Source organism: Ictalurus furcatus, chromosome 14 (genome assembly GCF_023375685.1).
Source record: "Ictalurus furcatus strain D&B chromosome 14, Billie_1.0, whole genome shotgun sequence".
Taxonomy (NCBI): domain Eukaryota; kingdom Metazoa; phylum Chordata; class Actinopteri; order Siluriformes; family Ictaluridae; genus Ictalurus; species Ictalurus furcatus.
This window is the reverse complement of record NC_071268.1, coordinates 14686801-14712614: the sequence shown is the minus strand read 5'-3', so window position 1 is coordinate 14712614 and position 25814 is coordinate 14686801. Positions and strand designations below refer to the sequence as shown.

The following is a 25814-nucleotide window of genomic DNA, read 5'->3' as shown; positions in this document are numbered from 1 at the left end:
ATAGTCTCAGCTATTCATCTCAGCTATTTTTCTACTAACATGTCTGATTTCAAACTGTGTAACAGAGTGTCTCTTTGCTGAAAAGGTCTTGTTCCTTTCTGGCATGTTCCAACACTTCCACCCACCAATTAAATGCGAGATGACGGCAAAGGGCATTAAAAATGCACAGCCACAGACAGAGCAGGCAGCTGAAATATGCACACAATCTTCTTAATGTTTTAGAGAAGTAAATTAACAGTCATAGTTCAGCTACCTTACTTGAATTCCTGACACCTCTCAAATACTCTAAAAGGTTAAAGGGGGAAAAAAGCCACGTATGTAAGGGTGGATAAATTACAGAACATATTGTGAAATAACACATACTACTCAATAACAGACATTTTTATAATTTCTTTAAAATGTCATAAAAAGCAAAACCAGGAATAAAAGGGCAACTTTGAGTCATAGACTAAAATACATGGCTTTTAATCTGGTTTTCAAATGCTTACAAAGGGAAAACAGAAAAAAAATATTAAAGCGTTTTGTTCCAGCGAATAAAGCACAGTATGATGCATCCTGTAATGGCATGTACTTAATTGCTCTCCCAAGAGTGTACTCAGTGGGTCGCCCAAAGAAGCAGCTACAGTTTCTCGTATACAGACATGTGACGTTGCTGTTGTTCTCTGGTTGTTTGCAGTGCCCTGGGCCTTTTTATGCACAGATGGTTTTTGTTGAAAATGCCCTGTGCTAATACACAGGATTAAGGCAGCAACACTTTAAACCTCAACTGCTTCCATTTATAGGCTGTATGGTTGTTGGGAACTTTTCTTTAAAAAAAAGGACATCCGGGAAAGATTTGCCACAGTTCAGTGTGCTGAAAAACACAGCACAAAGTCTTCTCATTTAATATGCATTGTAAATATTTTAATGATTCTCACTTTTTTATCATTTACTTGGCAACTATGGAGCTGTTACATTTGATCCAAATTCTGTCAAAGTGTGGGCACTTACAAGTCATGATGATCCACAGTTGCTGGATTTGACAGGATACTTGTGAGACAGTGCAACATTGTCATAATCGAAGGTGTCATCCAGACTGAAAGGCACAACCTCCTCAGTTTCACTCTGGGGAGAGAAAATGATGTCACAGCTCTGCAAATTTGAAAATGAAACACAAGCTTTGCTCCAATTTCACTGCATGTTTATGGAATTAACTAAATTACATTGCTTGAACCCAATTCAAACGGTTTGAATCAATTTAGTTAAATTGCCATTTCACTTCAGTGCTACTGACTATCTGATGAAAGCCTATTATCAGATTGATGTGAGAGTGTATAACTCTAAAAGTTAGTAACTCTAAAGGAACATATGAATTTAGAGAGTCATAAGTGATTAATAGTTTGTATACCTGACTGTCTGTATTGCTGGGTCGAGTGGGTCCCCTATAGTCCATATCAGTAGAGGAGAGCTCAAGCTGTGTGCGGTGACAGAAAACAGGAGTGTGGGCTGGCAAATCTTCCTCAACCTCACCAGGAAGCACACACACATCTTACAGGAAGAGGACAACATTAATAACCTACTGCATGTGCATATGCATATCATTATGAAAAGTTGAGTTGCTTAAAACACACACAAATGTTAAATTTGTATTTACAAGAAAGCAAGCATATTCAACAAAATAAATAAGTGTTAGAAAGACACTAAAAATGAGCACTGAGCAAGGGAGTAGTCAACAACTGGCAGTTTCCGATGAAGACCCAGCAAAGTATTTTAGCTAAACTAACCGAGTGCTTGAAAAACTACTGTAACAAAGTGAATAAACATATGGAGAAATGAAAAATATAGTTCAGCTCTGCTGTGGTTTATCTAATCACATGCATTTGTGTAAATTATTTAGCTGAAGGTAGCTCAGTGGACTGAAGACTAGCTACAGGGCTATAGACATCAGAAAGGGGAGAGTTTTCACAGACCTTCATATATTTTACATTTTATTTACCCTCTCTATTCTGATTAGTGAAATGGCATGTCTTGCCTTAAAAATATCAGCAATGAGATATTTAAATACAAATGGATAAAGAATCCATCAGATTCAAAACAGATAAATCTCATCTGCTCAGAGTCTGAGTGTCACGTATTGGAGGCGCGGATGGATGCAAATGCAGATAAGAGGTTTATTAAAGAGAAGCAGGCAGACAAATCCAAAACATGAGACAATAGCATGGTCAAAAACAGGCAATAGGTCAGGCAATCAGCAAACGGGCATAAAGTAGGCAAAACAGAATCGAAGAACAAGGGCAAGAACAAGATCAAAACTATAACACATGAAACGCGGAACAAAGGCTTGGTAAAACGGAAAACTCACGTAATACTACGCAAAGTGCAAAGAGACACGAGGGGTTTAAATGACAAACGTAATCAAGGGTGACCACAAAACAGCTGAGACTAATGATGACACATACGGGAAACAACCAGTGAAAATACAGGGGCGGAGACAGGACATAAAACATAACAAATGCACATGAAGACAGTAAACAAAGTCAGTGTCACTGAAAGCCGAAAAGCATGCACTCGCACATCGAGCTCGTGCTTCAGGTTTCCGAGCACGGTGCTGTAGCATGCAGCATGCTTGGAAACCCAAAGCGTGAGCTCGGAGTTGTACAATACGATCAGAATAAAAACTACAACTCCAAAATGCATCTACAGTTACTTTCACACTGCTTTTCATCACCTCAGTCAACCGAACAAGTGTGTAAATACTGCAAAGCAGCCATTATGATGACAAGAGTAACACTGGACATCATCTGCTACTCTCAACTTGCCGATCTCACAAACTGCCATCTTTTATTTATCACGCAAAATGACCTGAACCTGCGACTGTGACCTGCTTGTGTAGCAAAGCAGCATCGGGCGTGAATAAATTAATAATAATTCTAACGCTACAGGGGGGTTTTAATTCAGACTTCTTTATTAAATAATTCCTCACCAATCATAATCAAGAGTAGTAACTGTTCAGTCTGCAAACATACAGTACGCTGCCGCTCTCCCTTCACCAACTCCAATAGACTTAAACTCACGGTTGCCAGATATCACTAGAAAAGCCAACTCCAGTTTCCATGTTTTGATATAATCACCCAAAAAACACAATATTATCAGCAGACATGGCAACACTGTACTGGGGGATCCGATCTAAAAGGAACAACTGATAAACAAACAAAAAAACTAATAAAATGTAAAGACAGAAGATGTGCTTAGTTATAATAAATCATTTAATAAAAAATAGATATTATAATAACTTCATAAACTATAAATAAAATGAGAAATGAAGTAATGTTTAATTACTATGGGTTTCATTTAATATCAATTTGACATTAAGCTTAGTTCGCTATTTCCTTAGAAGGCTATTAGCCTTTTTCCTAATAGGGATCATGCTTGTGTTAGTCTACTTTTAATTAGGACTCTTTATTGTTTAAGACATTTAAAAATAAATATTTTATGCTTGTTTATTTATCAATTAACCAACAGTATTTCTCATTGCTATTATTTTAATTCAATTAACAGTGACCATGAGCAGAGAGCTTACATTTAACTGTTTATGACAGACCTCCTGATTAAAGCTTTAGCCAAAAAAAAAAAAAAGATTGGTATCTGGATCGGTATCGGTCGTAAAAATCCTGATCAGTGCACTCCTAATGAACACCATTAAACTAAAGCGCTTTGCATCTGACGGATAAATGAACTCACCCAATCACATCTTATATGAGATTATTCGGATATAAACACAATATACGCAGAGTGGTTCGAGAATTGGTTCCAGCCCAGAACCATGACAGTGGAAAATGGCTAATAGTGTAGCTTTAAATATATTTATGAGGAGCAGACTTCAAAGACTGAACATTGAAGTTTTTTGTATTTGTTTACAAGGTGGAACAAGTCAACGTTTTTTTTTGTTTGTTTGTTTTTGCATACAGCCTGTAAAATTAAATGAAAATATTACATTTAGTTTATCAGAAGGTAAATTAATTTGCAATGGCTCACATTATGTTCCTTAATTCTGTCATAATTTACAAGCTCAAGTTTTCTCATGCCTACTTGTGTGTTATATTGTGGCACATTAACGTTACCATCTATAAAATAAAATAAAAACCTAAACTTCAACCGTGCTCCTAAAGTTTTTGACTGTGCTCCTAAATTTCTGTAATTAGGAGCACAACTGCTCCTAAAAGAAATTGTTCCCGTAGAGTCCTGAAGCATCACAAAAGAAGAATGCTTTTGATTTCAGTGGGTGGTCAGCTTGATACAGTTATCACAAGCAAGGGATATGCAACCAAATATTAAGTGTTATTTACTTTAAGACATTTAAAATCTGTTCCAATACTTTTGCTCACCTAAAAATTGTGTGATCCTGACCATATTCTAAGTTGTTTAACACATCTAGATGCAAATGAAAGCTGAAATTCTGATCCATCATCACATATTCATCTTTTGATCATCTTTTGAAGTAATGTTGAGGTTTTATAGCAGGACTATTGAGATACTGACAACCATTATCAAATGAGTATACTTTATATGTGCAGAATTCTATTTAAAAATGCTGTATCTGCATTAAGCGGCAATGAAAATTTCACTCTGACACATCACATACACAAGCCATCCTCTCATCCTGTTGCACTCCCTCTCAGCACATCTATGTGTGTCTGGACGTGTGTGCGCTGCTGTGTGAAAATGCTTGGCAGGAGTGTAAGCAATGCTGATCTTAATTAAAGCATAATTAAAGCTAATTACTCACCCAGTGAATGTCATATTTTTTCCTGAGAGTGAAGCAAGCATCTGTGTGTGTGTGTGTGCGACCCTTGGGTACATAAACATTGGTTGGTTATATCCACATTTCCCTTCTCTGGGCTGCTTGTATTGATAATGCAGCATCACAAAAGCAAAGTCATTAACAATCAGAATAAAACAACAGGGGAAGAATCTTCATTCTATTAATGAATCAGAAAAGCTGCTGTTAGGTCTTCTCATAAAGTATTCATTGCCCATAAACAGCTGGAGGAAGCAAATACAGCCTATGCACATTCTTGGAGTCTTGCTCCAACTGGCCCAGAAGCTTGACAGGGCACCTACTTCCCAAACTGGTATAGGATCTGTACGCCAGCCATGTGTCACTGAAACCTGCCATAAGGATAATTACACAGTGTTCTGTGTCAGGCTGAGCTCTGCATGCATTCATTCTCTCTCTCTCTTTATCTCTCAATCTCTCTGATATTTCTGATATTTTACATATCACAGTAGCTGCATAATTACTCATACTAATTAGTGTGGAGTTCAGACTATTTTCCTGATAGTCACTGCCTTTGACTGACATCCAAAATGCCACACCTTGTGGTTTTCACACAGACTGATATCATCTTTTAATATTCCCTGACTCTTATCCCTATCTTTTACCATAACATCCTAGAGAAACCTACGTCTGTGTGCACTGAGCATCATCCTCACTATGAGCTTACTCTACATGCATGGCTTCTGTGGAGAGTTTCTGTGGCCCAGCTTTCTTTAATTAGAGGTCATTAGCACTAAAGCAGAGGCTCATGGAGATGAATAGCCAGGCTGATGCGTGTTCTCTCTCATTATAGGCCTGCTCGGTGAGCATATTAAAGCATGCCAGTAAAGCTGCTACCCTCTTGTCTAAGAACAGGCCAACAGACCAGTCACTCATAATTAGCAGGGACTGAATATGCATAATAAATAGTAATACATTTAAATCGGATGGCTGGAGGCCCTAATTACCAAAATAGTGCACACACGATTCTCAATAAACCATAATAAATGTAAGGTTAACCAATGCTTTTTATATGTACACATTACTGCCTATGCAATTACTGTATATGATCACTCTATTGCAGTGCCAAGCAGCATATCTTTGAATATCCAAAACACATTTCTTGAATAAAATCTGCATAAGCCCATTCAAATTAAATCTATGGCACAGTGCGTTTGATGGACAACTTAATGATATCCAGCCTGCCCTAAGTAAAACATCAAGATTAATGTACACACTTCTTGTTCCTGAATAAATTAGCATTCCTATTTTTAATACAACATATTGTGATGTATTGCACACATCTTAAGATAAACTATAATTTACCTTCTGTGTTATGAAAGTATTCAGTCTCATCCTCTGCGTCAACCTGTTGAAAATAAGATATATTAAAACTTTTTAAAAAATTTTTTTAACTGTTTAGCATGCATTACTGCAAAATCACTTTTAAAAAAACCACACACCATCCAGCTAAGCTTTCATCAGTGCCACAGTTCCTGATTGCACATTATTACGCCTCCCTTACTCTCCTTAAAACCGGAAGTGCAGGAAGAAATTGTCTGAATGCTTTATCCGTTCTTTCAAAGGCCAATGGCAAGTAGATTAGCATCTCTAAATTGTCCATAGTGTGTGAGTGGGTGTGATAATGTGGGTGCAGTTATGCCTTCTAGTGGGTTGGCACCCCGTCCAGGATGTCCTCCGCCTTATGCCCTGAGTCCCCTGGGATAGGCTCCAGGATCCCTGCGACCCTGTGTAGGATAAGCAGTATAGAAATAGGATGGATGCCTGCTATGGCCCTTCGTATGGTAGAAATGTTCACTTTGAGATCACTCTGAGATTGGAAGCTGTGGAAGTTTAGAGACGTTGTGCAGGGAGGGGCACAGCAGTGCTCATGAAATTTCTTCATTTGTCTTTGAAAACACTTGGTCTTAAATACCTTACAGCAGACAATAATTCTGAATGTGTTAGGAAGGGCAAACAGTGCTGATGAATATAAAGAGTGCCACCTGAAACTCAAGAACCACACAATTTTAAAACAGAAATGCATCATAGTGCTTACTACAAGTAGCCCATTACATATTTTTTAAAATCTGATCATGCATAGTGTCTTTCCATCTTGTAAATACAGAAACTATAACATATAAACTATAACATGTAAATACAGAAACTATAACATATTAGAACAAATGCATTAATATAAACCTTGCAGCCAGACCTACTGCCAGCGTTGCACTGTTACAGAAAAGTAATCAAAACCTTCTGAGCAAACAGAACTGAGCATTCAATAGCACTTTGGTATACAAACAATTTTAATCCATCATATAGAATTTCTTGTTGAGCACTTGTGACTCTATGGAAACAATCTTTTTATTTTCCTCCAAGTTTCCACACAGAAAACAACAGATATCTGTTTAACTGTTTACATGCACTGGGTATCCTGATTAAATCCAAGTGGCTTTACCAGATTGCTTTAAAATCAGACAAAAGCCTTACTTTAATTTTAGAAATCTTTAGAGTATCTTGATACTTAATCTGATTATTATCATATTATTAAGGTGTAAACACACTTACTATGCCTATTTAGCTATGACAGATGGATGTGTGTGTGTGTGTGTGTGTGTGTGTGTGTGTGTGTGTGAGACAAGATACTGTCTTTACCTTCAATCTAAAGTGTCTAGAGTCTGTCCACTGAAAACACACTCTGCAATAACAGAGTTATCATTCTTAGTCTTTCATTTCTGTTTATACTGTCATGTACAGTATGTATAAGTATGTACAGCACCACACACTATAATGTCACTGCCATGTCAGTGTCCTTTGCTGTGTGATGGTTTCTTTGCATTGATGGATGTGCTACAGAATGTTGTGTAAGTGTGTACACTTGTGTAGGTGTTTTGTGTACAGGGTAAGATGGCATTAATAATCCTGCTGAATAAAACTCATATCATCTTCTATCATTTACAAACAGATCAAGCAAGTTGTGTGTGAAGAATATTAGATAACTTTTTTTTTTTTATTAAATGCATACCAATTCTAAATATATATGAGTGTGTTAGGGGAGATAATGACTCACAGTTTCTAAATGTATTAAAAGATATTTAACAGTTGGTGATCACAGTGAAAATGGTTAGCATGTGGAAAATAGATAACAGATCTTCTAGATGTTGCATTTTGAAAAGCTTTTGTTCCGTTCAAACTGACAACAAAAAAGGCACCAAAGGAAATACAACAAAGACACTATTAACAGTTGATTCAACAGCACTGCACAATACAAAGATTACATTATATCTTTACATGCTCACATCCACTATCTGTGATAAAGTTCATCTGATAACTTGTTAATACAGAAGTCTCAGTAAGTGTTACTGCACTCAATATGAGCTAAACATGCACATATAATCATAAATCAATAGCATTCCTTTACTATTCCTTTACTTCCTTTTTATTCCTTTGCTCATTCCATAAATGGTGCTGCACCACTGAGATTGTTGAACAGGTTGTTATTGAACAGGTTTATCTCATTCTGGTTCCAACAGCTAAATATGGCACCAGCTTTCTCTGCATTGACATGTCTAGCACTGTAAGTACAGTGTGGTATTGACATCAGTTGATGTCCTGTAAACCAGAACCCTGGAGAGATCAATATATAACACGGCAAGGGGTCTTGGGTACCTTTCAGTCACACAAGAACCATACACACATCAGGAGGAAGTCATTAATTGCTGGAGGTGGTCCGTTTTCTGAAAGTGCTGGAGCGTGTGTGTGCGTGTGTGTGTGTGTGTGTGTGTGTGTGTGTACATAAAGACAGAATAGGCAAAAGGAAATTAGATGTTGAATTTGAAAAGGATTTGACTGAGGTTCTGTAAGTAGATCTGTAGTCCTGCAGTCCTCACTGTGGTCTCTCTGTGTTTTGCTCTTGCTTTTTTGTTTGCTTGTTTGTTCTTTTGTCCATCCCACTGCAAATTAATTTAACCCCAAATCAAATGCAAATTCCTCACATGAACTCCCAGGTCCTGTACTTTCTAGTCATTCATTACAACAGTGCCAACAATGTCATGAGGTTCTCTTAGGACACTGCTGTCATGGTGCTGATATTCAGCTTACAAGGACAAACTTGATCTTCTTACCACCTGGCACACCGACAATATTCTGTCCTTAAATGTTCAGATAATCAATTAATTTGTTGTTGACTTTAGGAGAAAGCAGACAAACTATTCCCTGCTTTTGCAGGTCTGCCACTGAAATGGCTGCCAACTTCAGGTAGCAGATTTATATCTCAAAAGGACCTCACCTTGTCCATATATGCTACTCCCTAGAAAGATTCAATAAGCTAATCTGTCTTCCTGAACTTTTCACAGCTTCTACAGCTACTGTAGAAACTGTCCTCAGTATGACAGTAAAAGTCACACAGTGTCATCGCAAGAATATCAGGAGCAGACCAATTAGAAGTTCTTCTCGTTGATGCTGTTCGGCAAATAGTACCAGAGCAGCTACATCACAGACCTGCAGGACAGTGTCTTATTAGTTTTCTTAACCACATGTCCTCCTCCAGTGTACATAAGCAGAGCAAGCCATTTGCACTGTTCAATGTTTAATGGGCACCAAAATAACATTGATGCCTCATAGCTCCAGGGTCCCTGGTTCAATTCTCAGCTCGAGTTACTGTCTGAGTTTTGCATGTCTTCCCTGTTTATATGATGAAGGTTAATGAATGAATAAATAATGCTTTATGTCTCAGTATGACACACAATATTGTCAATCTATTGCTTGTCATCATATTGCACTGTATGATGATGTTTAATTCCAGGCCTGGACTCTTCTAACTCTGTAGCCTGAGGAATCTCAAATTTATTTCTGTCGTACACACAGTGGTGTCAATTAACCACAAGAGTCACTCACATTCATATTCCTGAGCATGCAGCAGACAATAAAACTATTTAAATAAATGGAAACAGACATTTTGCAACATTAGATGCTTACAGCTGAATAAACATGGTTGATCTCATGATTGTAAACCAATATTACAGAAAGTCGAGATACCCAGTTAAGGTGTGAGCAAAAATCAAATATAGTATCTAAAACTAAAGCTACCTGCTGCTAGGGCTGCACGATTATGGCCAAAATGATAATCACGATTATCAATACTGAGATCATGATTATTCATTGATTTTAGGGGCAACATATTTTTATTGCACTTTCACATTTAAATAAACAGACCGCTGCTTTCACCTCCATGTTGTGCTACGTTAATGTACAAATTTTTGCATCAAATTAGACTGGTCCTTAAAGAGCATCATCTCGTAGAAGCAAAATATAAATAGTACATAGTACCCAAAATATAGGATAAGTAAAAATAAAAATGCCATCAACCAAATGAAAATATGCATCAAATATAACAATATGCAACCAAATGAAAACAAGTCAGGCATATGCAGAAAAGGCAATAACAGTGTTTACAGGATTAGAGATGCAGCCAAATCACCCAATAGAGCGGTGACGCAAGGATGACGTCATTTTGCACCGGAACCTGGAAGTTTGCTTAACTATGGTTCCCTCGACAAAATCCAATAGGATTTCCCCATAGACTTTTGAATTATTGCAAAAAATAAGCTCTGTGATCAACAAAAGATTACAATACTAACACGTTTTGTCAATCAAGATAATTTTCACAAATGAACACAACTTTTATGAAGTTGAAGCCTAAATACAATCACCAGAAATAAACATCTAACAGTATGCTATAAACAAACTACACCACGGTCTCTCGACTTCAGCGTCACCATCACCAAGCTTCCAAGAACTTTTCCAAACTTGATTTTAAACATTTTCCATAATATGGATTTACTCTGTAGATGAATCTTCATCCATATATATATATATATATATATATATATATATATATATATATATATATATATATATATATATATATATATATATATATATATATGGATGAAGATTCATCTACAGAGTAAATTTTTATTTATGTATTTTTTTTTTTAAGGAATTGTGCACAGCACACCTGAACCAGTTTATCTGCAAAGTTTTTTTCCTGTTCGGCGTGATTACATTTAATGTCCCTGACAACCTCTGTAGTGCCATTTAGCAACTTGTTAGTGTCATGATTTCCCCTCGCGCAAGCGCTGGCGCATGCAGCGCACTCTTTTAGTGACATTGACTTTGTTTACTTTCTACATGTGCATGTGTTATGATTTCTGTCCTGTCTCTGCCCCTGTATTGTCACTGGTTGTTCCCTTATATGTCATCATTAGTCTCAGCTGTTTTGTGTTCACCCTTAATTACGTTTGTCATTTAAACCACTCGTGTCTCATTGTTCGACGCAAAGTATTGCGTAGGTTTTCTGTGTGCCAAGTGTTTGTTCATAGTTTCACAGCTCCTGTTCTCGACCTCGTTGTCCGATTCTTGTTTAGCCTTGTTTATATCCGTTTGCCGATCGTCTGACCGGTTGCCTGTTTTTGACCACGCTATTGTCTCATGTTTTGGATTTGTCTGCCTCTCTTCAATAAAGCTCTTATCTGCACTTCCACCCATCCTAAACCCTCATTACATGACAGTTAGCAACCACCTTTTTCAATACATGTAAAAGTTTTTTGTTTTAAATCATGAGTGGGGTTTTACTGGCGTATTTTATGTCGTAGAATAAAATGTGAAAATATGTGTTCACCACAGACCTTATTTCAGGGTTTTAACCAAAATCCCATTAAAAAAACCAATTGACTTTGGGATGGAACAGGAAGGGCTAACTCGTGCAAACTCGTTTCCGGGTTGGCGTACAAAATGACGTCATCCCTGTGCCACTCTATGGTGATTGGCTGTAAGTTTAGGAAGCACTTGATTTGATATGCAGCTGAGTTTTCAATTAGTGGAAGATGAACTTTAAAAGTCAATATCGCAGTCTATCATTTTCATGTAATCATGGGCAGTCAAAATCATAATTGCGATCAATATTCGATTAATTGTGCAGCCCTACCTGCCGCTATTAAATGCCTTGAAGACAAAGCATCGGCACCAGAATATTTTATTAGCACAATATTAACTAGAAAAACTGCAAATTAAATGGTAAAATAAATGTGCAGACACAACAAATACATTGTAAATATTTAAACCCAGAGTTTATAGAGGCTGTTTTTCCCTCTGTCATTGCCCTGGCAAGTGAACAACATGCTTTACTATCAGTCTCCCACAATGCTTGATCATTTAGCCAAAAACACTGAGAAAGTTTGTGGACACCTGGCCATCACACTCATATATGCTTTTTGCACAAAATCCAAATTGCTGATATAACAACCTCCACTCTTCTGGGAAGGCTTTCCACTGGATTTTGGAACATGGCTGCGGGGATTTGTGCTTATTCAGCCACAAGAGCACTAGCGGGGTTCAAACAGATGCTTCATGATAAAATTCCAGGACTTTCAAGGACTTTTCAAGCACAACTTTTTTGGTTTGTTTTCAAGGGCCTATACAAGAGCTGTCATTCAAACATATTCTTTATTTTTTCTTTTATAATGAAAAATTAAATAAATAAATAAACAAACAATTTTTAAAAACACAACCAATTTTTATATGGCACCTTTTCCAGCCATGCTGGAAAAAATTTGCATTTCCCATGCATTGCTTTGTCTTCACCATAACGTCAATATACCAACAACTTTCAACAGAAATTCGCTAAATGTCGCTAGGTGACATCATGCACTAATTAGCATTTCATTACATCACTGCATCGTATTTACATTCTGCCTAGTGTCAGTCCTTTACATCTGTTTGCTTCTTTCCTACTCTTTGTGCTCAAATACTGTACAAAGATTTAATATTTGATTCCTTAAGGCACATGAACTTTGACAAATAAGGCTACAGGTAATTGGCTCTCTCATTATTGGAATCAGACACCATCACCTGCTCCATAATGGATAATAAGGATGAATAATCAATACTTCTGATAGGCCAATAATAATACATGCAATAATCTTTTTTTTTTTTTTTTACCACTGATTAATGAATCGTGGAAATACTAACAAGTAATAAGGTAAGACAGGATCTTTTCTCTTGAAACTTATTGATTTATTTTATTTTATTTGTAAGTAAATGTAAACATTGTGTTGCGTTGCCTATTAACAATAAAGCGCCAGTAATATTATCTGTATCAGAGAACAAACTAGTGTTTATAGTGTTAATTTATTATGATATTATCATTTACCTGCCCCATGCATCATGTAACAAACTGTGGTCTCTTCCTATTCATGCGAGTTACAATGAGGCTCTTAATTCGTGTGAAGCAAGGAGGCACAGCAGATATGCAATGAAGAGGACTGTTGTAACTGGACAAAAAAAAAAATAACGATTGGTTGTGCTACATCGCTACTCTTTTTAAAAAACTCATTACTGGAAAAGCTACACTATTTAAACAGTCATGAAATCCCCCTCTTTCAGCTCAAGTCTACCTCACAATCTTTTTGAAAAATGCAACTTAAATGGGCATGGATGGCTGTGAGAAGAAGGGAGGGGAGTGGGCGTGGCAAGGCAGGGACGCAAGAGGGGTGCGAGCAACTGTCATCTGTCAGTGGCCCATGCCGACTCTCTCTAAAAATCAGGGGTAAAGTGTGAGGAATTATAAGATTTTTAAAGCTGGCAAAGTTAAAGTACAATGAAATACATTCACTACCGTCTGTTTTTCCCATTAAAAGTAACTGAATGCCCTGTTACATATATTAGATTAATTGTAATTTTGTATAATTGTATACATATAAATGTACATATACAATCATTATTATTATTATAAATGTATAAACGTGTTTCTATACACACTATAAATTGTTTTAACACGTTTCACGATGGGGGTGTACATCAGGAGTAGCGGCAGATATCGGTGATTAGATTGACCAGGGTTGGGGAGGATGATGACTTTATTAGCTCAGTCACATTAGTGTAGACATGATCCAAAGTATTGTCACCTCTTGTGGGACAGGAGGCATTTAGAAAAAATCTGGGAAGTGCAATCCTTGATCGTGATTGAAATCACCAGCAATAATAAAAGCACCGTCTGGATGTTCTGTTTGTAGCTTGCTAATGCTAACCCCAAGTTCTTTCATTGCTAGCTTAGCATTAGCCTCCGGGGGGGGACATACACAGCAGCGATTATGGCACATATAAGCTCATGTGGTAGATTGAAGGGTCTACACTTAATAATGAGTTACTCAACATCAACAGAGCAATGTGTCTTTGTAACAACAGTGCCTGTACACCAACCTTTATTTACACAGATGCCAACACCTCCTCCTCTGCTGTTCAGTGTCCACTGCTGTTCTGTCAGCTCTGAAAAAGTTGTGTCCCTCAAGCTCCATTGTGCTGTTTGGAGTGCAGCCATTGAGCCAAGTTCCACAACATAAGAATCACAACATTACAGTCCATAAGTATTTCCTGATTTATCCATAGCCGTAGTTCGTCAATCTTGTTCGCCAGAGACCTTACATTATCTAGAAATAAGCTAGGTAGTGCAGGTCGATGAGGGTCAGCCTTTAGCTTAGCACACTGGCCTCCTCGTTTGCCCAGTCTTTGTTTATGGTCTCGCCATGAACACCTGCTACTGTCGAATTGGCTGACGTGCCTGAGTGTGGTGTTCTGATAATCTCCGGAGGTAACTGGTGAGAGTAGAATCCATTGTCTAATGCAGTGTCCATGCATCAAAGTTTTATATCCAAAAGTGACTGTCGGCTGTATGAAATGTATGCATAGCTGAATCAAACAATTAAACAGAAAACCGCTAAGTAGATTACTGCTATTTTGCAAAAACCAGTTGGACACCAAGCATAGATTTGCACTTAACAATGAGATGGGACGACGGCGGGCCGTGGAGTTTTAAGCAGTTTAATTAGAGCAAAAGGCAAGTAAAACTCTTCCGGTTAAAAATTAGACACATACCTCCTTTGAAGGGATGGAAAAGCACCATGTGCTGTCATGAATAATTAAAAGACAGACAAGTGTCATCGAAGTACTATAGCACATTGCCATGTCACTGCCTGTGACGTGTAACACGATGTAGATTTTAAACCCGGAAGACGAAAATAGCGTCCATAGAAAATAGTTATAAAGTTTTCTCCTACAATTAAAATGAACAGATGCTAACATTGTTTATGATGTGCGACGTGATGGATGTTAGAAGTGATAGAATGTCTCTTATTTTTTCTCTCACACTTAATGTGTTCTTCTCCCTCTGCCACTCACTGTACAGAGTAGCCGCATAGATAGGTGTACCTGCGGTGGGAAAGCAGGACCTCACGCTCACGGGGCAGTACTGGCCACTCACTTCTACAAAGTAGCTAAGGTTTGTCCAAAAATTTACTAAAGGAGTCTGAAAAGTGGACCACAGCTGTCTCTGTCAAAATGTGTAAGCGAATAGTGGAAGGAGAGGGAGGGGGAGGGGCTGCAACGGGGTTTCATATATTGAGTGAAAGTATTATATTCATGTTCTATCGAAAACAAACACTTTAAAGTATTTAGTAATTTCGTATTTATTGACTTTTTAAAATTCAAGCACTTTTTAAGCACCACTAGATTTAAAAAATGGCTACTTTCACGGTTTTCCAGTACATAAATTTCAAAAAGCCAAATTCAAGCAGTTCAAGCACTTCAAACACCTTGTTCAAACCCTGCACTAGGGAGGAGGGCGAAGAGGCCTGGGGTTCAGTCTGAGTACCACTTCATCCCAAAGGTGTTCAGTGGGGTTGAGGTCAGGGCTCTGTTCAGGCCACTGGAGTTCTTCCACTCCAAAATTGGCAAACCATGTGTTTATGGACCTTGCTTTGTGCACAGGAGCATTGTCATGATGATACAGGTATGGGCCCCTCACTTCCAGTTAAGGGAAATCTTAATGCTACACCATACAAAGACATTCTATACAACTGTGTGCTTCCAACTTTGTAGTAACAACAGTTTGTGGAAGAACCACATATGGGTGTGATGGTCAGGTGTCCACATACTTTTGGTCATATAGTGCATGTTTATATAATTTTGATACCATGATAAACTATGTCACGTTATAACACAGCACTACTGAATTCTCGATTCTGATTGGTCAGAAGGTGCTCATTAATTTTCTATAGCAACATGGCTCTGACAGTAGTTTATTATTGCAGGTTTATATTAATGCGCTTGTTCCAATGTTACTGTTTCTGTAGTAACAACTTAAACAGAGAATTATGAAACATTTCAGGACATGATGATGTTGGAAAATAACTATAGGCTGGTAACCACAACATTGTTAATTATTTACTAATAACTGTACACCATGGCTTGTTTTATACCTTACATACCACATGCATAATTTTATAAAATATAATGTATATTTACTTGATTCTAGATCTATTTACAGAAAAAGGTAGATCAGCTACATAAAATATAATTTAAAATATCGAATAATCAAATGTTTAATTTCCCCTCCTCTTCCTTGTTAAATAATGTTACTGAATAAATATACAGTATACTACGAGTATAATTTAACACAAAGGTTTTCAAATGTGTCACTACAGTTGCACACTTAAATATTGTAATTGTTCATCATGAAAGTGTCTCCTGATCTCTGCATGCTCTATTCACGCATTCACCTTTCTGTCCACGTTCACGTCGTCTCTTCTGTCCAGCTCTACAAGATCAGTTTTGTTTTCTTCTTCAGGAACTTTCAAACACCCAGCAGTCACATTCTCTATAACAGAGAATAAAGCAGAGACAAGAAGACTACTAATTATGAAATACTGTACAACATGTTTATTTATGTACTATTTTGGTGTGATAGTTTTCTACATGAGAGGTATCTATAGTGACTGACCTGTGCTCAGGTGTGTGAAGGTGGACAGGAAGTGCTCATATGATTGCTCTGGTAAGTTACAGAACAGTTCAAGAGCTGCCATCATGGATTGAGGAACGGCATCTGAACCATCTTGTAAACCAGGCATCTCGCCAAACCTACAAGGACAACAGACAGAGACAGGAAATTTCAATACCAAAGAGAAAGCAAAATCTTTTAAAAATCACTATCTTTCAAACTGCATACAATAAACCAACCCAGTGGCAATTTATATGTAGGGAAGCAGATGTGGGTGCAGAAATAATAAAGTGAGACAGATGATTAGAGAGTTAGACTGCACTACTTGTTAGGTCACTTAATCACATAATACACATTATAGCCATATTAGCCCTGATTAAGGTGAACTTATTATTTCAGTTCAATTACGATTAGCAGAGAGAGGAGACGATTACAGTGGCATCAAAATATAATGAACGATGACGCAAAATGATCTTTGGAACATCTTAGACTTCCTTTATTAATCCCCAAGGGGAAATTAAGGTATTACAGCAGCAATAACTGAAAAACAAAACCACAAGACAATAATACACAATACAGTGAGTCAATAAACACAATAATCTGAATATTATCAATTATAAAATACAGTGCAATTACCTAATTAGCAAAAAAACTCGTACCATCAAACAATGCCCCTCAATCACTTAATCCAAGCAAAATATTCCAATGTATTGTTTAAGAGATATTATAGTAAATAACTAAAAATAATAAAAATAAATAGTGTCCATTCATGTCTCAACAGAAGTACAAATACACATATACGCATGCTATACATACCCATATACATCCCTACACACGCACACACATATGTGTACATACACACACACATCTAACCATAGAAATGCATATACATATACATATCCAGATTATTCCACACATACTTCAAATAACAGTGCAGTTGCACAGCCTAACTGCTGTAGGAATAAAATACCTAAAATATCTCTCCTTCTTACACCAAGGTGGAATCAACCTCCTGCTATGTACTCTCCTGTGCACCAACGATACTACTTAAAGGGTGAGCAGTTTCACACAAAATGACAGAGTTTGGCCAGCATTCTCCTATCCATCACCATCTCCAGCAGGTCAAGACTAGTCGCCAAAACAGAGCTGATCACTGATCCTGGTTCCATTTCCCCAGAACACAAGAGCATAGAAAAGCACTGCCGCCACAACAGACTCATAAAAAGGAATGGAGCATTTCCCCCTGAACTCCAAAAGATCTCAGCCTCCTTAAAAAAAAAAAATACAAAAAAGGCCAGAGCCGTTTCCATCATCTCAGTGTTAGTGGCCCAGATAAATTTGTTGTCCAAGTGCACTCCCAAATATTTATAGGAGGTGACTATCTGAATCTCTTCACCATTAATTCTGATGAGAGACACTGCATGTTTAGATCTCCTAAAATCAATCACCATCTTAGCTTTGTTTGTGTTAAGATGGAGACGGTTCTGCTTGCACCAGTCCATAAAGCTTTCCACCACACTCCTATACTCTTCTTCCTTTCCTTCACTTATAGATTTTAAATTTTTATATTTATGGCATTTTTGGCAGACGCTCTTATCCGGAGCAACTTACATTTATCACAATTATACATCTAAGTAGTTGAGGGTTGAGGGCCTTTTTCAAGGGCCCAACAGTGGCAGCAGTGCTGGGGTTTGAATTCACGACCTTCTGAGCAGTAGACCAACGTCTTAACCACAGAGCTATCACATCCCATGACCTCAGGGTCATCTGAAAATTTCTGAAGATGGCATGCCCCGGTATCATACTGAAAGTCAGAGGCGTAAAAAGTAAAGGTGCCAAAACAGTCCCCTGTGGCACAACCACATTACTGACAGAGAGGTCACCCTGTCATTTTTCAAAATCTTCCTTAAGGTGGAGGCCAGTGTACCATTCCAAGGGATGGAAACAGGTGGCACACTACAGTGTAATTATCTTGTGCTATTAATTAATAAATACAATTCAGCAGTATGGCCTCGGGCCTGCGCTGTTCTATTCTACATCCCACTCACTGAGAGTTTGTCACCTTCAGAGTCGCAATGTGCCTTCTTGCTTTGAAGACAGATGAATGCCGGCTCACGCTACACAGCAAGACTGGGTTATGATGGTATACGCAGTTTAAACACATTTAAAATACATTTCCACAGCTGATTAAGAAGCCAGAGGAATCATGTTTTCCTGAACCCGGCACTGAGGAGTCAATTAAGCCACTCTCTTTTGCTATGCGACTCAGCAGCAGCTCTGAGACACAGGTGCTCAAATGTTTGTGTTTTTGAGCACTAACGCTCTTCCAGGCACTAGTGGTTACAGCGCTTTGTTTTGCACATGATCATTCCCCCAAACACACACACACTCATATGCAGGCAAAAACACATACACAAGCTCCTAAACACACAAAAACATTATACTAATTACCTCAAAACAGCTGTTACCCACTTTCTCAAACTCTTAGTCCCTCTGGATCATTTCAAGCTCTCTTACTACTTTTCTGCTCATTCAGGGATGAAAAGTGAGCAATCCAACCACTGTACCTGTATTCATTCAATATTAAAACTGTACAGTCACTAATAAACTATCACACTATAGCCTTATGTATTCAAACATTTTCCCTGAGTCCCAGTTTTCTGAGAATTTACACCACAACTCACAAGCACCAAAAAAAGAAAGTGCATTTTTTTTTACCATTTTTCAGAATAATCCCTAATTAAATATAGTTAACTTATGTTAAACGCATAATTATTTTATAATAGGTAAGTCATATACATTGATACATGGCAAGATAGACAGACATATAGATAGATAGATAGATAGATAGATAGATAATATTTGTACTCAAAGAGGAAATTTGTTTCCACCGTGGGTGCATAGAAAAACAAACACCACCATACATATTAACCATCAAAAACAATCACAGACATAGAGGGGAGAAGGGAACAAAAAGAAAACATCAGGATCATACAACAATTGCCAGAACATAAGATGGCATCACAATGGCTGATTACCTATGCGTTTAACGCTCGTACAGCCATAGGAAAAAAACTCCTACCATAGCTGGCCTTTCTGCACATGGGTAGTCTATACCTGCGGCCAGAAGAAAGGGGGTTGAAATATTGATAAAGTGGGTGGTCTGGATCATTTAAAATTTTATGTGCCTTCCAGAGCATATATGAAATGACATATTCCAATAAATTAGGGCTGGGAATACCAATAATTTTTCCTTGCTAAATTAGTTATCTTCAAGAGTTTGTTCTTATTGGTAACTTAGCATATAGAAAAAAAACAAATGGCACCATACATAAGAACCAGCTCAATAATACTCCGATACAGAAGAAGAAGCAGGACTCAGTCATGGACTCAATATCAACAGATATTAAATGAAAACCTGACTGCCTCTGCCAGAAAGCTTAAAATGGGCCGTGGTTGGATCTTCCAACAGGACAATGATCCAAAACATACATTGAAATCCACATAAAAATGGTTTACTGACCACAAAATCAAGATTCTGCCATGGCCATCCCAGTCCCCTGACTTGAAACCCATAGAAAACCTGTGGGGTGAACTGAAGAGGAGAGGCCACCAGCATGGACCTCGAAATTTGAAGGATCTGGAGAGATTCTGTATGGAGGAATGGTCTCAGATCCCTTGCCAACCTCATCAGGCATTATAGGACAAGACCCACAGCTGTTATCTTGGAAAAGGGAGGTAGCACAAAGTATTGACTAAAAGGGTGCCAATAATTGTTGCACACCTATATTTAACACACACACACACATTTTATATATATATATATATATATATATATATATATATATATATATATATATATATATATATAAACATGTGAGTTGTGTTTGCAGTTGCTTGATATCCATGACAGCAGAGTAGTTTTGTGAATTTTTTTAACAAAAGATCAAAACAATAAAGACAATGTTTCACAAGACAATCCTTCTTTGCTCATATTTACCAAGTGTGCCAATATTAGTGGAGGGCACTGTAAATATGCAATTCTTTGCTATTTTCCACCTCATCCCTCACCACCCCTTTCCCGGCAATTCCATCTCCACAGTTTGAATACATCTGCCTTAGGCAGCACTTTACCTTTGCACTTTTTAAACATATGGAACATAAGTTGTAAAATATACGCAGCAAAAAAAGAAATGCCCCTTTTTCAGGTGACCGTATTTTAAAGATAATTTTGTCAAATTGAAATAAGCTTTACAGATCTTTATTGGAAAGGATTTAAACAATGTTTTTCATGCTTATTCAGTGAACTATAAACAATTATTGCACATGTACCTGTGGGACAGTCCTTAAGACATGAACAATTTACAGGTGGCAGGCAGCAGGCAATTAAGGTCACAGTTACAATAACTTAGGACACTAAAGAGACTTTTCCACTGACTCTGAAAAACACCAGAAGAAAGATGTCTAGGGTTCCTGCTTACCTGCGTGAACATGCCATAGGCCTGCTGCAGGAAGGCATGAGGACTGCAGATGTGGCCAGAGCAATAAACTGCAATGTCTGTAATGTAAGACGCCTAAGACCGTGATACAGGGAGACAGGAAGGACACCTGATGGTCCTTGCAGTGGAAAATTACATATAAACATGCCCCCGTCCCACCCAGACGTGTTCGAGAACTTGTAAATGGCTTGGTGGAAGAGTGGGGTAATATCTCACAGCAAGAACTGACAAATCTGGTGCAGTCCATGAGGATGAGATGTACTGTAGTACTTTAAAGCAGCTGGTGGCTACACCATATACTTACTGTTACTTTTGATATTGACCCATCCTTTGTTCAGGGACTCATTATTACAATTCTGTTCCCCAAATGTCTGTGAAATATGTATGTTAATACAAATATGTACACATGTTAAGAAATTTGCTGGAAATAAAAGCAGCTGAATGTGAGAGGACGCTCCTTTTTTATTGCACTAAATTTTTTTTTTTTTTTTAATTGGTACTCTTATTTTTTTAAATAAACTCTCATTATCCATTAATATAGGTCTGTTTCATGCTGCAGTCACTCATTTGTATTTTTCAATATGGACGATCTGATATACTGCACCAGCACATTTATTTTTATTTTTGCACATTTTCTGACATTTCATACTGCTAACATTCTTTTTGTATTCTTGCTATATTGACACTACTACAGTCATATTTATTTATCTGACCTTTCACGTGTTATATTCTTACCATCACATTGTGATTTCTCAATGAGGGATTCATAAAAAGTTTGTTTTATCTTATAAATATAACAGAACTAAATTGACTAATTTATCAAGTTAGTGATCATTTCCCATAGTCGATGCTGAACATACACAAGTCTCACACTAGATTCAGTCCGACATGCAATGTGTGTATAATTCGGTCACAGACTTTATGTAATTCAATAGTGCCGATAACACTGAAATTCAGTTAAGATACACATCTTTATGGGATTACCATGAAATGAGTTGCCTGTCAGGGAGTACAGTAAGAAGATTCTGCAGTTTAAAAAAAAAAAAAAAAAACTTAGTTTATCTTATAAGTTCTCATTGTTATTATTGCATTATTATTGTAAATCTGTCTTATCATTTACACAGCTATATCTACACTCTTACATTTAATTTTTTATAACTAGCTTCAAGCTTGTTTTCATTTAAACATGTTCCTTATGTGATGATGTTTTGCTCAGCCACCTGCTGAAGCTAACAGTCACAGGCGGTTGACCTCAATATTAAACTCTGATCAGAATCAACCAAGCTTCACAAGCTCCACAGCTCTTCATCACTCAAAACTAACAATTAGGTAGATAGCTATACTGCATACTTTAAACACATACTTTATGAACTACTACTACTGAAGCACACTTTGGAGATTTCATTTACATTCTCTTTTTTAAGAGCTTGAAGATTACACTGTCAGAGGTAAGAACACGTGACCAGGAGTGAACTATAGGCTCCGTGTCTGATGTATATATGTATATTTCACAAGATCTATTAAGGGAATTAAAGTAGATTAAATTTTATTTCGGACGTCTGTTGGAAATCTCGCTAATAACTTCATAAACACGATATACGTGGATAAAGGTTTTGTGGTTTATTAGGGATAATAATTTAAATGTCAAAAATAATATTCGCTGTTGGTACAAATACTAAAGGTAACTGATGAAAGCATATCTTTAACGGAAGAGCGTATGTAAACCCTATGTAAAGTTTTCTTGTCGGTTTGTGATGTTGCTACGCTTGCTAACATGCTAACTATGCTCCAGTTCAAACGGTATCTAATTCAACTCCTTTGTTAAGTGCTTAATTTATGCTATTTTATTATTTTACATTTTCTGGATAAATAAATTAATAGACATTAACACACAATACCAAACACTTGCTGAGAGAACAGCCAACCTACCAACAAGCATATGTTTTTCAGAAGCACCGCGTTTCGCAATGCATGCTGGGTAACGATGCGTCTAAACTCCAGCTTCGAGAAAAAGAAGGCTGAAAGAACTACAACATTTAAGGCGCGATGGTGCATCAGTTTGTAGTGTCCCAGGAAACAATTTCAAACAAATGTTCCATCATTTTTGATGAATTGTTTAGCAGATGTTGTATCTTATTTCGACACTATTTCAGTTTGAGCAGATCACAGATTAACTCACATTTCTAAAAGTTGGTATTTTTTTCTAGTTCTTATTAAATATTAATTTGTAATCATTATAATAATGTTTACAGAAAAACTATATTAAAAATTTTAATTTTGGAAGCACTGGTGTAATAAGCAGATTTTTTGGCTGTAAGAGACACACTAAAATGGCGTATAGTTTAAAAAGTACACTATAATGTCTAATTGTTTGCTATTACTCAATATTAAATGATATTCATATTATGATATTTTAACAACTGGAAAAGTTACATTTATGGGTAAATTTAATATGGTAATATGTTACTGCTACAGTTACTGATTATTAATGAGTATTTCTCATTCAATCCTACAGCTCTCTACAGAAAAAATGTCCTTGCAGCACCTGACTTCCATAAACTGTGCAAATCTTCTACAGCCTGGCTGCTCCTTATTGCATCTAGAAGGTGATGCTTATCTTTTTGGTCAGAAAGGATGGCCTAAACGTTCCTGCCCCACAGGCATCTTTGGTGTACGCATCAAACATGGGGAGCTCAAGTTGCGTGCCATCTCATTCTCCAACAATTCTTGCTATCTCCCACCTCTGCGTTACGCAGCAATTGTTCACGTAGAGCCTCACAATGAAAACCCTGAGTGTTACCTCATTCATGGAGGTCGAACACCCAACAACGAGCTGTCCTCAAGCCTCTACATGCTTAGTGTTGACAACCGTGCATGTAATCGGAAGGTCATACTGAGATGCCAGGAGAAAGAGTTGGTTGGTGAACTTCCGGAAGCGCGATATGGCCACACCCTTAGTGTAGTCCACAGCAGAGGGAAAACTGCCTGTGTTCTGTTTGGTGGCAGATCCTACATGCGTCCTTCTGAGAGAACCACAGAGAACTGGAACTGCATGGTGGACTGTCCACCTCAGATTTACCTCATTGATCTGGAGTTTGGCTGCTGCTCAGCACACACCCTCCCAGAACTCACTGATGGCCAGTCGTTCCACCTGGCACTGGCAAGAGAGGACAGTGTCTACTTCTTGGGTGGCCACATTGCCTCAACAGACTGCCGACCACCTCGCCTGTTCAGGCTGCGTGTAGAGCTTCTTTTAGGCAGGCCATTACTCTCCTGTGAGATGCTTAATGATGGTCTCTCCATCACAAGTGCCATTGCAACTCCCATAGGCCCTGCTCATGAATACATTATTCTTGGTGGTTACCAGTCAGATTCCCAGAAGAGAATGCTGTGCACCTACGTTGCACTAGATGATGTCGGGATCCGCATGGAGCCCAGAGAGCCTCCTGAGTGGAGCGGTGAGATCAGCCAAAGCCGCACCTGGTTTGGTGGAACCCTAGAAAAAGGGAATGCATTAATTGTTGTACCATCAGGGACAAATCCCACACCTACAGATGCCTATTACTTTTACCAGTTAAGCTTCCACCAGGAGGGAGACAGAGAGAATCCAACGCAGACATGCAGTCAAGATTCTACTGATTTTGAGGATTCAGCACCTCTAGAAGATTCAGAAGAACTGTATTTTGGGCGTGACCCCCATGAGATGGAGTACAGCAGTGATGGAGAGGGAGACACCTACAATGAGGAAGATGAGGAGGATGAATCTCAGTCTGGTTACTGGATCAAGTGCTGCCTCACATGTCAGGTAGACATCAACACCTGGGAGCCCTTCTACTCCACTGAGCTCACCAGACCAGCCATGATCTTCTGTTCCAGAGGTGAAGGTGGACATTGGGTCCACGCTCAGTGTATGGAGCTATCAGAGAATCTACTGCTACGCCTCTCTCGGGATAACAGCAAGTACTATTGCTTAGACCATGGAGGCCTTGCCCAGCAGGAACTGACTCCTCCACGCAAGATAATGCCTCTGAAGAGAGTCCCAATGAAGCCAATGCACCGCAAAGCTCCCATAACCCTGAAAATGACTCCAGTTAAGAAGAGTTTCTTCAGAAGACTTTTTGACTGAGTTGTTCATACTTAATTCAGTTAAGGTTATTTTAGAGCTAAATGCTAGGTTGAGCACCTACATGGTTGTAAGTTGGTGTTTTTTTTACTGCTGTAATGTACTGGAATAAAGTTTTATTTGGAGAATGATATTATAATACAACTTTTTGAAAAGAAAATTTTGGAAATGTATTGTTTGTAATAAAAAAAAAGATTTTTTCAATTGTGCAGGCTTGTCATGTTTAATAGTATTAAGATCTGAGAATAATATATCAAAATGCTTTTTCAATTCTTCAAGGAACAGATATTGAATATTTACTTTATTACAATACATTTTAAGGCTTTTCCCAAACTAGTTTCAGCCTCTGCTTAAAAGTGACACATCTCTTAAATTCTGAACAAGATCAATGAATATATGTTTATTTACAAAGATGTTCTCATAAGAAAGAAAAATGGAGTAGAAAGCTCAATGGAATTGCAACTGAGTATACATTATGGATAAAAGTGTTTTGCTTCATATTATGACATATAAATAAAAGGTAGATACTATAAGGCACAGACACAAAATCTGAGACTTGAG

At 37.7% G+C, this 25814-nt stretch overlaps 2 protein-coding genes across 5 annotated transcripts; one reads left to right on the top strand and one right to left on the bottom strand.

Annotated features, from left to right (window-relative positions):
• Window positions 1-449: 449 nt before the first annotated feature.
• On the bottom strand, window positions 450-23099 carry iftap (intraflagellar transport associated protein). 4 transcript variants are annotated; one of them, XM_053641384.1, is made up of 8 exons: window positions 20155-20355; window positions 19670-19748; window positions 16635-16771; window positions 16414-16511; window positions 6122-6164; window positions 1388-1527; window positions 991-1104; window positions 450-853 (listed from the first exon to the last, which is right to left on the bottom strand). In XM_053641384.1, the coding sequence occupies exons 3-7, from the start codon at window positions 16759-16761 to the stop codon at window positions 994-996; spliced, it is 519 nt and encodes a 172-aa protein (XP_053497359.1). In that variant the 5' UTR covers window positions 16762-16771; window positions 19670-19748; window positions 20155-20355; the 3' UTR covers window positions 450-853; window positions 991-993. The 4 variants fall into 4 exon arrangements, with proteins under 4 accessions (XP_053497359.1, XP_053497357.1, XP_053497356.1 ...); XM_053641382.1 differs by lacking the exons at window positions 19670-19748; window positions 20155-20355 and adding an exon at window positions 23060-23099; XM_053641381.1 differs by lacking the exons at window positions 19670-19748; window positions 20155-20355 and adding an exon at window positions 21113-23053.
• On the top strand, window positions 22490-25587 carry rag2 (recombination activating gene 2). The gene is made up of 2 exons (XM_053641379.1): window positions 22490-22578; window positions 23646-25587. Exon 2 carries the CDS (start codon window positions 23661-23663, stop codon window positions 25254-25256), a length of 1596 nt encoding a protein of 531 aa, XP_053497354.1. The 5' UTR covers window positions 22490-22578; window positions 23646-23660; the 3' UTR covers window positions 25257-25587.
• The last annotated feature ends 227 nt before the right edge of the window (window positions 25588-25814 follow it).

Bases quoted from the DNA above. Each gene is read 5' to 3' on its own strand.
- iftap (XM_053641381.1), bottom strand. From the start codon at position 21,276: ATGTTTATATGTAATTTTCCACTGCAAGGACCATCAGGTGTCCTTCCT. The intron at 16,772-21,112 runs GTAAGCAGGAAC...TTGTCCTTGTAG, and splicing joins CCTATGGCATGTTCACGCAG to GTTTGGCGAGATGCCTGGTT. The intron at 1,105-1,387 runs GTATACAAACTA...TTCTCTCCCCAG, and splicing joins CCAGCAATACAGACAGTCAG to AGTGAAACTGAGGAGGTTGT.
- rag2 (XM_053641379.1), top strand. From the start codon at position 23,661: ATGTCCTTGCAGCACCTGACTTCCATAAACTGTGCAAATCTTCTACAG.